General features: G+C 38.0%; 1 protein-coding gene across 1 annotated transcript in view; it reads left to right on the top strand.

Moving 5' to 3' along the window:
- RFC1 (replication factor C subunit 1) overlaps nucleotides 1–13,162 on the top strand; it is a 71,590-nt gene that overhangs the window by 40,985 nt on the left and 17,443 nt on the right. Inside the window, exons 6-10 of the mRNA XM_052641981.1 lie at nucleotides 719–796; nucleotides 4,375–4,452; nucleotides 5,564–5,651; nucleotides 6,992–7,263; nucleotides 10,123–10,230. Of these exons, the coding sequence (XP_052497941.1) occupies nucleotides 719–796; nucleotides 4,375–4,452; nucleotides 5,564–5,651; nucleotides 6,992–7,263; nucleotides 10,123–10,230 (624 nt within the window). The remainder of the gene's footprint in view (nucleotides 1–718; nucleotides 797–4,374; nucleotides 4,453–5,563; nucleotides 5,652–6,991; nucleotides 7,264–10,122; nucleotides 10,231–13,162) is intronic.

Genomic DNA, 13,162 nt, shown 5'->3' with positions numbered 1-13,162 from the left:
CTAATATTTGAAAGTGGGAAAAGATCATTTAAATCATGAGAATAAATTGTAATTCTTCGTGTTTAAATACTCAGAATGTAAACTAATTTTACCGTTAACCTCAGCTAGACAAAACTGGCCAATATAATTGTTCCCAAGTGAGGTCATGAATACATAACTTAGAATAGAGGCCACCCATTCTGTACATTTGACCTTTCAGGCTGATGGTTGGATTTATTTTGTTTGGACACTTAGGAAACAAATACAGATAAATAAAGTAGTTCCCTGCGTGGAAACCTGGCACATGGTGTGTGTGTGTGTTGATTTCATTAGTGCCTCCATAAGATGATGTAATTTCTCTCACTGTTGGTTTGCCACTGTTCTGGGCTATTTCTGAAGTCAAGACAGATAAGATTTTGGGGATATTTCTTTTGACTATTTCAATAGAATACGTGAGAATCATCTGTCTGTAGGATATTTGCTCATTAGGAAATTGAATGTGACCATGGAGTAGACGTGAACATAATTTTTTGGCTGATGCTGCTTGAGACTGTGTTTATCTCTCATTGGTGTATTGGGTTGGCCAACAAGTTCGTTTGGGTTTTTCCATACGGTTTTACAGAAAACCCAAACGAACTTGTTGGCCAACCCGGTATTTATTCATCTACGTTTAAGAAAAAGCACCTTACTTTGAACTTAAGGTTTATGATGTTCTTGCCTGATTTTCTTTGAAATGTAGCCTTCACAAAATGCAGATGATTCCAGATTAAATGATGAAGCCATCGCCAAGCAATTACAACTTGATGAAGATGCAGAGGTATTGGCATTTTCATTAGATAATCGTAATCATTGGAGTTGTCACTTATTATTTAGTCTCCTCAGGCAGACAATTAGAGTAGTCGTATTTTGAATTGAGCCTCATTCTAAGAGTTATCTGTAAAATAAGTTAAGATCTAAAGCTATATGAAAACCTAAGTTTATATAAAAGATAAATGATGAGAGCAGAGGATAATTGTTTAAAGATTTATTATTAGATTTCTTTGAATAGAAGCTTCCTTTAGTATAATTAAAATAATTTAACTTGGTCATATATCTCTTTTCACTATGGACCATCTCAGCTACTTCTGTGGCCTTATGTAGTATGCATATGTTAGTGATCCCTAAATCTACCTTCATTCAGAGTATTGTTTGTAGTAAACCTGTTCCACTCATTTAATAAGTGTTTACTGAGCACTTATTGTGGCACACTTCTAGGTGTTAAGGCTACTGCAGTTAAAAAAAATAATGTCAGGTCATTATAAATGCTATGAGGACAAGTAAAGGGATAGCTGCTTTTGGGGGCAATCAATGGGGTTATTTAAATAAGAGGTTAGGAAACCCCTCTGAGGGAGTGACATTGGAGCATAAAATTAAGTGGTAAGCTTCCCTCCACTTGGAGGAAGGTTTCCTCTAAACAGAGAGAAAAGCAGGTGCAAGCCTCCTAAGGTAGAAATATTTGAACTTTATGACTTTGAAAGAAAGAGCAGCAAATATTGTTAAGTCATGACTGGTCTTTGGTACCTACCAGAAGGACTTGGGATGGAAAGGAGTCTGGATTTTAGTCTCTGTGAGATGAGAAACCATTGGAGTACTGAACAGAGAAATGACATGACTTGATGGATCTTAAAAGAAAATTATTCTGGCTGTTATGAAGGCAATAAACCATGATGGGGTAAAATCAGATCAGTTTGGAGACTGTTAGAGTGGGGTGGAGGGGCAAGAGACAGTGTTGGCTTGTACCAGGGTGGTGGTAATGGAAGAGGTGGTGAGAAGTGGTCACAATCTGTATGTGCTTTTTGAAGATATAACCTTCAAGTTGTTGCTGATAGATTGAATGTAAGGTATGAGAGAAAGAGAAGAGTCAAAGATAACTCCATTTTTTTTTTGGCTTGAGCAGCTAGGTGAATGGTGGTGTCGTTTATTAAGACTGAGCAGTGGTACGGGGAAGTCAAGAAATCTGTTTTGCTCAGAAATGCCTAATAGGCTTCCCAGTGGAGATGCAGAGTGGGTAGTGGTAGAGGAATCTGGAGCTCAAGGGAGAGGTCTAAGCTGAAGATACTTACTTGGGATCAGTAGCATTTGAATGGTATTAAGACCAGTGTAACTAGATGAGATCACGGAGAGGATGTAAACAGGAAAGAAGTGTCAGACTTGAGCTCTGGGGCACTGTTAACAATGAGGGGTCAGGAAGAGGAGGAGGATCAAGCAGAGGAGATTTACCGAAGTGGCTAGGGAAGTGGAGCAATCAGGAAAGCTTGGTATTTTATGGAAGCCAAGTGAAGAAGGTTATTTCAGGGACAAGTGTTCATCTCTGTCAGAGGCTCCAGACCTTGGTGCCTGTTTGAACCCTCTTCCTATTTATTAGCTTAAATGTCGCTTTCTTATACTCCCTAAACTATGTTAGAAATCCCTTCTGTGTACTTTGCTGAACCCCCTGTATCTGCTGTTAACATTTAAGTGTCTTCTTAAATTGCTATTTAACTGTCTTCCTGTATGTCGACTTTAAACTCTGCCTACCAGGGGTGTTTATGTCACAGCTGTCATACATTAGTGCCTGTTTTAGTGCTTGGCAAGGAAGAGGCTCTTGATAACAGTTGTTATGAGAGAACAGTATTCCAGTCTTCTGCAGTGTATGTTGCTGTTCGCGTTTTATTGATTTGGCAGTTTATAGTTTGTGTTTTCAAAATCTTTTTCCGTCTTACTGTCTATACTGAATGTTATAAACTACATACAGGTATCCATGTGACTCAGGGTAGCACACATGGCCTAGGTAAAACTGTGGGGTGAGTTTTAGGGACCTGACTTCTTATCTGTCCCAAATACTGAAGGCTTACCCTATCCTTTCCAAACCAGGTGTGGCGCTTTGTATCACAATCCTCTATGTTCCCATTTCTGTCACATTCTTTCAGAATCTTGCTTGGGTAATTTATTAGTCTCTGAGGGACTTTCAGGGTGTTAATGACTGACTGATGCTGTCCTTCTTAATTATCCCTCTAAGAGCTTCTATTTTCCTCCCCTCCCCTTTACTTTCACCTTTTTGTTTATTCATTTAGTGAATGTGTGCCCAGAATCTAACCTGCAAGTCAGTATGTTAGACACTATCTGCTATGATAAATATTGTATTAAAATATAAGACTTTTGATCACATAATACCATAATTACCAATAATGAATTTCTAATGGAAGTATTTAAATTTCTTCTAAAACAACTAGAATCCTGTTTACTAGAAGTGTACTACTACATAGTATGAAATTTTAGAAAAATGATGTAGAGTTCAACCAGAAATCCTTGCGGGACCACTGGAGGTTTAGAGTTTGGAGGAACTTTATATGATAGTTTGTTTTTGTTTATTTTTTTAGAAATTAGATGTGTAGTTCAGTCATGGTAAAGAAATGCTAGGCAACAGAGAGCATACTGATGTGCACCTGTCTGGCTTGCTTATAGTTCTGTGTAGCTTGAGTTAATTCATTTTATAAATAAGAGGAGGCTTGGTTACCGAGTTCTTACCAGGTTTATACCAGTTTGCAAATCTTTTCTTTTGGATTAGTTTTGAGGTCCTTTCCTTTGTTTGAATAAGGTATTGTATTAGGCCATTTTATCAGGGAGCATAAATTTATAATGAGAAATATAATCTGTTTCTATACATTCTCTTCTAGAAGAGTTCCATTTAACTGAAAGTAAAAATAGTAATATTTGGAAATAACAGTGAGGTAACTAGAATGACTGTGTGTTATATTAGCATGTTAGGAAAACTTCTGGTATGATGACTTAAATTTTCAGAAGTTAAAACAGAGAAATTACTACTGTGTTGTATACCTTAAACTAGTATAAAATTGTTAAGTCTGCTATACCTTAATTAAAAAAGAACAGATACATTTGAGTTGGTAATTGAAAATAGAAGTTTGATGATATTAGTGATAGTTGCATTGTATGTATCTTACTGTCATGTGCAAAGAAACTATATAATTTTCTTGATTTATTCAGTTTTTTGTGCCCCCCACCCAGGCTATTGCTTTTTGTGTTAGGATAATGATTCTTTTCTGAGCCCTTCTTAGAGTTTAGAATAAATAGAAATGAGAGATCTGTAAGTATTGCATTGGGACCATTAAGAGAAAGCTAAAGACTTGGATCTTTATGCTCAGATCCATCTATCTTGCCTGCAAAATTAGCAGTATATGTTCTGCAATCTAATTTGACTTAGCAAAGCAAACCTGTGACACTTCTAAGTGAAAAATGTCATAGTTACTTTCTAGAAAATGTTTTTCCAGTTTCTTTTAAGTATCACGAACCGAACATTTTAAAGCTTTTTATTTATGAAAAGAAAAAAAAGCAACTCACTGTGTTGACACTTTACAGCTGGAGAGACAACTGCATGAAGATGAAGAGTTTGCTAGAACGTTAGCCATGTTGGATGAAGAACCTAAGACCAAAAAGGTAGTGTTTTACCGGGCTGTTTGCACTCTGAATATACAATACAGATCAGTGTTTGAGATACAACCATGAATAACTCTTCTAGAGAGATGCTTAAAATTATTTCAGTTAATGAAAATGCTTTTGGGGAAGCTCATTGAGAAACTTATTCTTCCTAAAGGAAGATTAATAGGACCAAAGCTAATCAGAACCCTTCTTCACAAAAAAACAAATTGTAACTTTGACTTACTGTCTGTCCCAAAGAGGTTCTTATGTACTTGTTCAGAGAATAACACTGATAAATAAAGATTCCAATGGAATCTAAAGTTTAATAACTATAATATTAATTACTGTCTTTTTAAAAGCATAATTTGTTGTTTGTAGCTAGCTAACTTTAAGATCTGTATAGGACAGTCTCAGATAGTGAGTATTTTGGGGAATCTCTGAAAGCATCAAGATTTTTTTCCCTAAGCACTTGATCTCCAAAAAATTAGCCTTATTTCTATTGAATCACACTCTGTTAATATTGTCAGTATCAATCTGACCGTTTAAAGAGATTTTACAGTGGGCAGATGTAAGGCAGTATAGGGAATGGTGAAGACTTTGTCATTAGAAAAGCCTTATTATTTCATCTAAAGACATTCAAATTGAAAGTACTGCATCATACATCCCAGTTGTGACCTTTCTGCAAAATGGAGTTTTGAAGAGCAGTGGAGAGAATGGACATTTTTTTCTCTTTTGAGAAAGTACTCTGTTTTTCTTTTGAGCTTTAGATTGTTGTTAGTCTTTTGGGTTAGATTTTAGTTTTTAACTGCATGATGCTAATAGTTTGAGAATTGAGATGAAAGCAGCAGAAACAAGGCTTTCATTTTCAGAGTCACAAGTGGGGAACAACTGGGGTAGTTTTTTTTAGGTCTGTTTTTATACTCTTTCATCTGTTTCCTCATCTGTAAAATTGAAAGTAATTAAACATGTTTCATCTGCCCCAGAAATTTTATGTAAGAATGAATGAAAATTTATTGCATTGTTTTGCTACTTTGGAAGATGACCCTTAATCTTTGGTTGATTTTAACAACATACTTTGTGGTAAAAGTTTTCCTGTTGTCGCATTTGACACTTTTTTACATTTTCTTAGGCTGAAAAGGCTGCAGAAGAAAGAGAGACGTTTTCATCTGTACAAGTCAATTTACGTAAAGCAGAGAAACCTAAATATCCTCATAAAGGTAAAACTAGCAGAACAAAGTAAGCCGGAACATTTACCTTTATAGAAGAAACTTCATGTAACCTTTTGTTTAAACATTTGTTCAATAATTGCCTGGTATTCTTTTTTAAAAATTAATTTATTTATTTTAATTGGAGGATAATTACTTTACAATATTGTTTTGCTATACATCAGTATAAATTGGCCTTAGGTATACATGTGTCTCCTCCATCCTGAACCACCCCCCAACCTCCCTCTCCACCCCATCCCTCTAGGTTGTCACAGAGCAGCTGTGTGACAGGTGCCTGTCACATGGTGATGGGTTTGGGTGCCCTGCTTCATATATCAAACTTGCACTGGTTATCTGTTTTACATACGGTAATGTATGTTTCAGTGCTATTCTCTCAAATCATCCCACCCTTGCCTTCTCTCACTGAGTCCAAAAGTCTCTTCTTTACATCTGTGTTTCCTTTGCTGCCTTGTACATAGGATCATTGGTACCATCTTCTAGATTGTATACAGTTAATATACAGTATTTGTCTTTCTCTCTCTGACTTCCTTCACTCTGTAAGTAATTGCCTGGTGTTCTTAGGTTGACATTATTTCATAGTACTGGAGCATGTTCTACTTAGATGCTTGGCAAACCATGTGGATGTTAGCTGGTACAGAATGCCTGTCTGCTCTGTAATTGTTGTTTGGGTTCATGCTAATTTCCAAGTGTAGCGCAAGTGTGTGGACTTCAATACATGAAGACAAAAGGCTCGATGTTTCAAGCTCGTGTAGTTGAATCATCATTGCCCAGGTCATCTGAAGCTCTTCTGCTAGTTGTAGGTTTTAGTTTTTTTTAAGTGGTCCTGATATCTAACCATGTGCTAGTGGTTAGATGCTAATAGATGGCCTTAATCTTACAAGTATTAATGTATCTGTTCATATAATTTTAGTCTTGAAATCCCGGGATTCTTTCAGACTTTATTACAAATAGAATTCTTATGTGACAGGATATTCTAATTAGTAACTTTTCTCTGTGAATTTCGGATCATTGAAGTTTATCTGTGGAATAAAGTCCATGTTCTCAGATGTAGTTTACCATCTCATTTCAATTAATGAATAATTTATAGTTAAAAAGGCAGATCTCTTACTTTGAACTGGTTACACAAAGAAGTAATATACAAATATTTAATTTTTAAAAAAATATTTTGTATAAACTTAACTAAAATTTTAATGTGAATGTTATGAAGTCACCATATGACATTATGTCCTACTAAGATTATTCTGTTGAAAAATGAAAAAATAGTCTTGATATTGGGTATCATTTTGCAAAAACAACATTTATAATCCTTTCTTTCTTCCTCATAAAAACAGAACAATTTTCAGATGAAAGAAAGAACTTCAGCCCTAAGAAGCAAACTAAGTGTGAAGGTTTAAGAGAATCCCAGCAACGTTCCAGGTCATCAGCTCATAAAACAGGAGAAACTTCTCCAAAAGCCAGTTCTAAGCTGGCACTTTTGAAAAAAAAAGAAGAGAGTTCTAATAAAGAAACAGAGTCTATGGCCTCAAAAAGAAAAGAAAATGTTATTGAGTTTAAAGAGACAAGAACTCCTAAGAAAATCAAAAGTTCTCCAGCTAAAAAAGAGGTAGACATTTTCAAAAAGGGTATCATTGCAGGGGCTGTGTGTTGATCTGGTTTGTTTTCAAGTTTTGTCTCTAACTTTATAAGGCATTATAGTATCTTAAAGATACTCTCTTATTTAAAGATGCTGTTGCAGAATATAGGTTATGTTAATAATATAGCTAAATAAGCCAGTATGTATTGAGGGTTAATGTGTATCAGACACTGTGCTCATACAGGTGATATGTCATGTAATCTTCACCACAAGAGATATTTACTTTTATTAACTTTTGAAGATGATAAAACAGGCTGAAAGGGTTTAAGCAGCTTTCCCAAGATCATCTGGTGAATACTTGGCAGAGTCGTTTTGAACTCAGGTCCTCTAAGGCCAGTAAAAAGTAATGTAATATTGTGGCTCTGAACATGGACTCTGGAGCCGATTTTGGATCATAGTCCTACCACTGGGCAGATATGTGACCTCGGTCTGGTTACTTCGCCTCTCTCTGCTTTGGTTTCTTCATTTGTAGAATTGGGATAATAATGGTATGCAATGAGATAATGTGTGTAACCGCTTGGAACAGTGCCGGGTACATAGTACATGCTATATAAATTTTGGCTATCATTGTTATTAAAATAACTTATTTGGATTTGTCCTAAATGTATGCCTTTTTGCTCTTGTTTAACAGTGTTGAGATACTGAAATCATTTTCAGAGGGATAAACAGTGAAGTAATGCAGAATGATTTTTAGAAGTTTTTTTGTTTTCATATATATTTGAGAATTTTTTCTTAGCGTCTCCAGTTTGAAACCACCTTATTAGGATCATGAGAGAAGCTACTGTTCGTTCAAGCCTCTTTGGCACTTGGAGTTAAAAGCAGAATATTATCTATTTTAAGTGCTCATCACCATTATTTTTTAGTAAAAAACTGAAATACTGATGATTTCTAGATGCTTTTGTTTTTGGTCAGCGCTAATAAATACGCTTAAGGGAACAATTAACTTTTTGGTCTCAGATTTTTCTTCACAAAGTACTTAGCTGGAGAATGAATATTTTTCTTCAGACTCATTAAACATGTTCAGTTTACAGACGCTTGTCTATTTTTATTAAAGCAGAATAATTTTAAAATGATACTGTTGCTATTCACCTTGTTTTTCAAAGTTGGAATAGAAATGACTCAAAGAACTTAAGTAGTTTTGAGAATATGAAAGTCAAATAATTTTGACTTCACAAATGAATGTGCTTCAGATTTCTTTTATAATTTGTTTATAATTCAGTCATTTTTTCACAGAATTATTGTTATAAATGATTTTCCCATTTTGGCATGCATTGTACTTTCCTATAACACTGGTTAAATATGATTTCCTAGGGCATGTGGTCTGGGCAGGTATATTTCAACAAGCTTCTCAGATGAAATGGTTGCACACCACCATTTGAGAACCACTGATAAAAAGTAGGATTAGAGTCTAGGATTAGCCTATAGCCTATGGCACAATTAACTCAAAACCAAAGCAACTTATTTTCTTTTGTTGATTAAATCATTTGTTTGTATAAAAGTGGTATTTTGTCTACTCACAGAGGACTTTGAGGTGGCGTACAAGTTAAAAATAATGTAAAATTAGGAAGTAGAAAAAATGACAGAGATCATTCTTGTAGTGATTCTTAATTATCTAAGATGTTCTTCCCCCAAATATACACATGCTGGTTATACCACCTATCTCGCCTATCTCTGGATCAAAAACTTGGAGTGCATCCAGGGATTACAGTTAAAAGATTTCCCCAGTATTTTCTGAGACACACCCATGGTCAGATCCCTTGAGAGAAACAGAATAGGGGACATTAGACCCAGAAGGTAGAGTGGTGGCATACAGAATGTGTCTGCTTTTTGGAGGATAGCTTACCCCTCATTTGAGCAAGGTGTTTATATAAAGCCATTGATTCTCAGACTGTAGTGCTTATTTCCCCAGGAGTACAGTTCAGTTCAGTTCAGTCGCTCAGTCGTGTCCGACTCTTTGCGACCCCATGAACTGCAACACGCCAGGCCTCCCTGTCCATCACCAACTCCCAGAGTTTACCCAAACTCATGTCCATCGAGTCGGTGATGCCATTCAGCCATCTCATCCTCTGTCGTCCCCTTCTCTTCCTGCCCCCAATCCCTCCCAGCATCAGAGTCTTCTCCAATGAGTCAGCTCTTCGCATGAGGTGGCCAAAGTATTGGAGTTTCAGCTTTAGCATCAGTCCTTCCAAAGAACACCTAGGACTGATCTCCTTTAGAATGGACTGGTTGGATCTCCTTGCAGTCCAAGGGAGTTCTTAAGAGACTTCTCCAACACCACAGTTGAAAAGCATCAATTCTTCGGTGCTCAGCTTTCTTCACAGTCCAACTTTCACATCCATACATGACCAGAGGAAAAACCGTAGCTGTACAGGGGATAAGTTATTTTAAGGGTATTCAGAGCCATTGGCTAAAAATAGTATATTTTCTTCTGTGATCGTTTACTTGGGAAAAAATTAATTTTTCCACTGAAATATACATGATATATTATGGAATGGAATTTAAAATTCACATGGGTTTTTGAAATAACATCTTTTTGTTTTGTGGCTTGGGGCTAGCAGCTTGGCTTGTACGCTTAGTCTACCCTGAGGTTTGTGCCTTTAGAGAGAGTTGAAGGGTTTAAGAAGGGCTAATGACAGGGCTGTTTGTAAGCCTGGCATGTGTAGGATGGGGCGTACCTCCGTGGTTGAAAATGTTAGTATCAGGATTAAGCACTGAAGTGACTTAGTGTTTATTTATTGATAGGTGTTTTTATTTATTTTTTGATATGTATTTTTAATTTTGTAAGAATTTTGCATGACTTTATTCAGTTTTCTTTCTGTCTCCTCAAAGTCTGTAAGTCCTGATGATGCTGAAAAGAGACGCACTAATTATCAAGCTTACCGAAGCTACTTAAATCGAGAAGGTCCCAAAGCTCTGGGCTCCAAAGAAATACCAAAGGTAAGAATACTGAGAGGATGTTTCAAGGCCTCTGGCCTATGGGTCCATGTATGTATTCACTATGACTGCAAGAGCAGAGAATTAATAATTAAAAATGAACAGGGCTTCCTTGGTGGCTCAGTGGTAAAGAATCTGCCTGCCAATGCAGGAGACATGGGTTCGACCCCTGGTCCAGGCAGATCCCGCGTGCTGTGGAATGACTAAGCCCATGCGCTGCAGCTACTGAGCCTGTGCCCTAGAGCCCGAAACCGCAACTGCTGAGGCCGTGTGCTGCAGCTGCTGACGCCCGCGTGCCCTTGAGCCAGCACTGTGCAACAGGAGGACTCACTGCAGCGAGAAGCCCTCACGCTGCGAGTAGAGAGAAGCCCCCGCTCACCACTAGAAAAAGCCCACACAGCAACAGACCCAGCACAGCCGGAAGTGAATAGACAAGGACAGGAAAACATGAGTCACCATCTTTACAGGTTAGGAAGTGGCATACGGCAGTCACAAGACTAATGCTTTTTGCCTTCATGGTACTTAATTACTATAATTGTGATATGTGCCATAAGGGAAAAAGCAGAGATTCTTTTAGGGAATCTGGTCCTTACGTGGAGTTGTGGGTGGGGGAACAGTATGACCAGATTTGCATTTCAGGCTGAGCATTCTTGGCTGCTAAATGTAGAGTACAGTGGAGGGAGCGGGGAATAAATATAGGCAGATCAATTAGGAGAGATGGTGAGAAATGATAGAGACTTGTCTAGGGTAGTGGCAGTGACCAGGCTGAGAAGTGAAGTAGCTTCAATGAAAAAGGAAAATCTACAGGACGTGGTGGTAATTGGGAGTGGGAACCGAGAAAGAATGAGCATGTGGTGATTTCCTTGTTACTGGCCTAAGCATCTGTGGGTGGATACTGATGCCGCTGGAGGCAGAGCAGATTTGGGGAGATGACAATGAGTTCATTGTGACCATGCTGTGCTTTAGATGTATGCAAGGTAGCCACGTGGAAATATTCAGTGCACAGGAGGACTGGCGCTCAGAACAGAAGTCATGATGGGATGCAAAAGATTGGGCATTATTGGCACGTAGAAAATGTTTGAAGGACTTGATGTCACCTGGCAAACAAGGACAATGAAAAGAGACCTTGGACCTAGCTTCCTCGTGAAGTGGAGGAGGGTGAAACCCAAAAACAGACTGAGGAGCAGCAGCCACAGATACAGGAGAGAAACCTGGTTAAGGTGGTATCACAGTAGCAAACGGAGAAGAGAGTTTTAAAAAACATTGAGGAGGCTGAAAACTGTCCACTGCGTTTAGTGATGTGAATGACCCTTAGTGATCTTAGCAAAAGTTTTGATAGAATGATGGAGGCAGAACCTGGTGGAAGTGGGTTGAAGAGTGAGTGGGAGGAGATGAAATGGAGGCAGCATAAGTAGATGATGTTGGCTGTGAAGGGGAGAAGAGAGAAAGGACTTGCAGCTACAAACGGGAGGCGGCTTTGGGGTAAAATGTGAGCGTCTTTAGGGTTTGTTGTTGTTCACTTGCTTAGTCACATCTGATTCTTTTGCGGCCCCGTGGGCTGTAGCCTGCCAGGCTCCTCTGTCCACGGGATTGCCCAGGCAAGAACGCTGGAGCACTGTTGCCGTTTCCTACTCCAGGGGATCTTCCCAGACCAGGGATTGAACTGTCATCTCTGTAACTGGCAGGCAGGTTCTTTACCACTGAGTCAGATGCTTAAAGCATGTTTTTTTTTTTTTTTTTTTTTTGATGATGGACTTGATCTACCAGAAAGGGAGAGATTGAAGATATCCCAGAAAGAGAAGGATAATCAAAGGTACTATGAGGTTTCTGAGAATGTAGAAGGGCAGGGGATTCAGATCACAGATGGAGGTGTAGTTCTCATAATAAAGAGGGGCAGAGGATGAGCCAGAAGGGGCTAGAGGGCTGTGTAGGAGGCTGGAGGAAGATGCCAGGCTTGCCTCCTGTATGAAAGATAAAAAAGCTTCTGCTTGAGAGGACTTGAGCCAAAGCGGTGTTCTTAGGGGGTGGCCAGGTTTCAGTGAAAGCAAGGCCATGGAGGGAATATTGGAGAAGAGGCTGAGAATATTGGGTGGTTTGCTGGTCCTGCAATGAGAGTTTGAGAATGAAAGAGTGTGGTAGGGAGATCCACAAGGTCGTTTCAATCCTAGAGTCATAGGGACCTTGAGATGTTGTTAGTCAAACCTCTTCTCTCCAAACAGACTTACTACACTCGCCCTACCCTCCCAACAACAATTCTTCACCTGGATGGTAAAGGATTGAGCTTGTATTGGGGCAGTCTTTGAATTTTGCTTAGCTGCTTCTTTGCAAGCATGTTTTAAGTCTATGTTGATCTCAATCCTCTTTTCAAAAGTAATAAGTAACTTGGAATGACTTACATAGTTTTCCTTTTGCTTGGGGTTATACCATATTGAGCCATTGTGAAAGTAAAAAAGAATCTATACCTGTACACAGTTCCAATTAAGATTAAATGTCTTTCCATCTAGCCTGCTTTTGCCGAGTGTCTTTTGTCTTATCAGATTAACTTTTTAATCAAGAGATGGTGTGATGGGGTAAGAGCTCAAACCTGTGTAGTTTCTTTCAGAATTGAAATTTTTTTTTAGCAGAAGCAAGATATTCTGTAGGTGCATTACATCTGGTTGCTTACTTAAAGTTATACAAGTTAACCAGTAGTTTAAATATTTTTTAAACAATGAGGATAGTATGAATAGATAACTTTAGTAAGGTTTCCTAACCATACTGAACATACATTTTTTGTTGCTGGTTTTATAAGCTTGTTAAATGTTAACCTACATAAGAATTTCTCAGGATTTAATTTCCGTTTCTGCGTATTCATTCACTGTAAATTTCCTGCAGATTTTTTCATGCTGAGATTATTTATGATGTCAAATGAGAAAAATCAACTTCCTGCAGTTTG

This window comes from Budorcas taxicolor, chromosome 6, assembly GCF_023091745.1.
Source record: "Budorcas taxicolor isolate Tak-1 chromosome 6, Takin1.1, whole genome shotgun sequence".
Taxonomy (NCBI): Eukaryota; Metazoa; Chordata; class Mammalia; order Artiodactyla; family Bovidae; genus Budorcas; species Budorcas taxicolor.
This window is presented reverse-complemented; position numbering and strand designations above follow the sequence as displayed.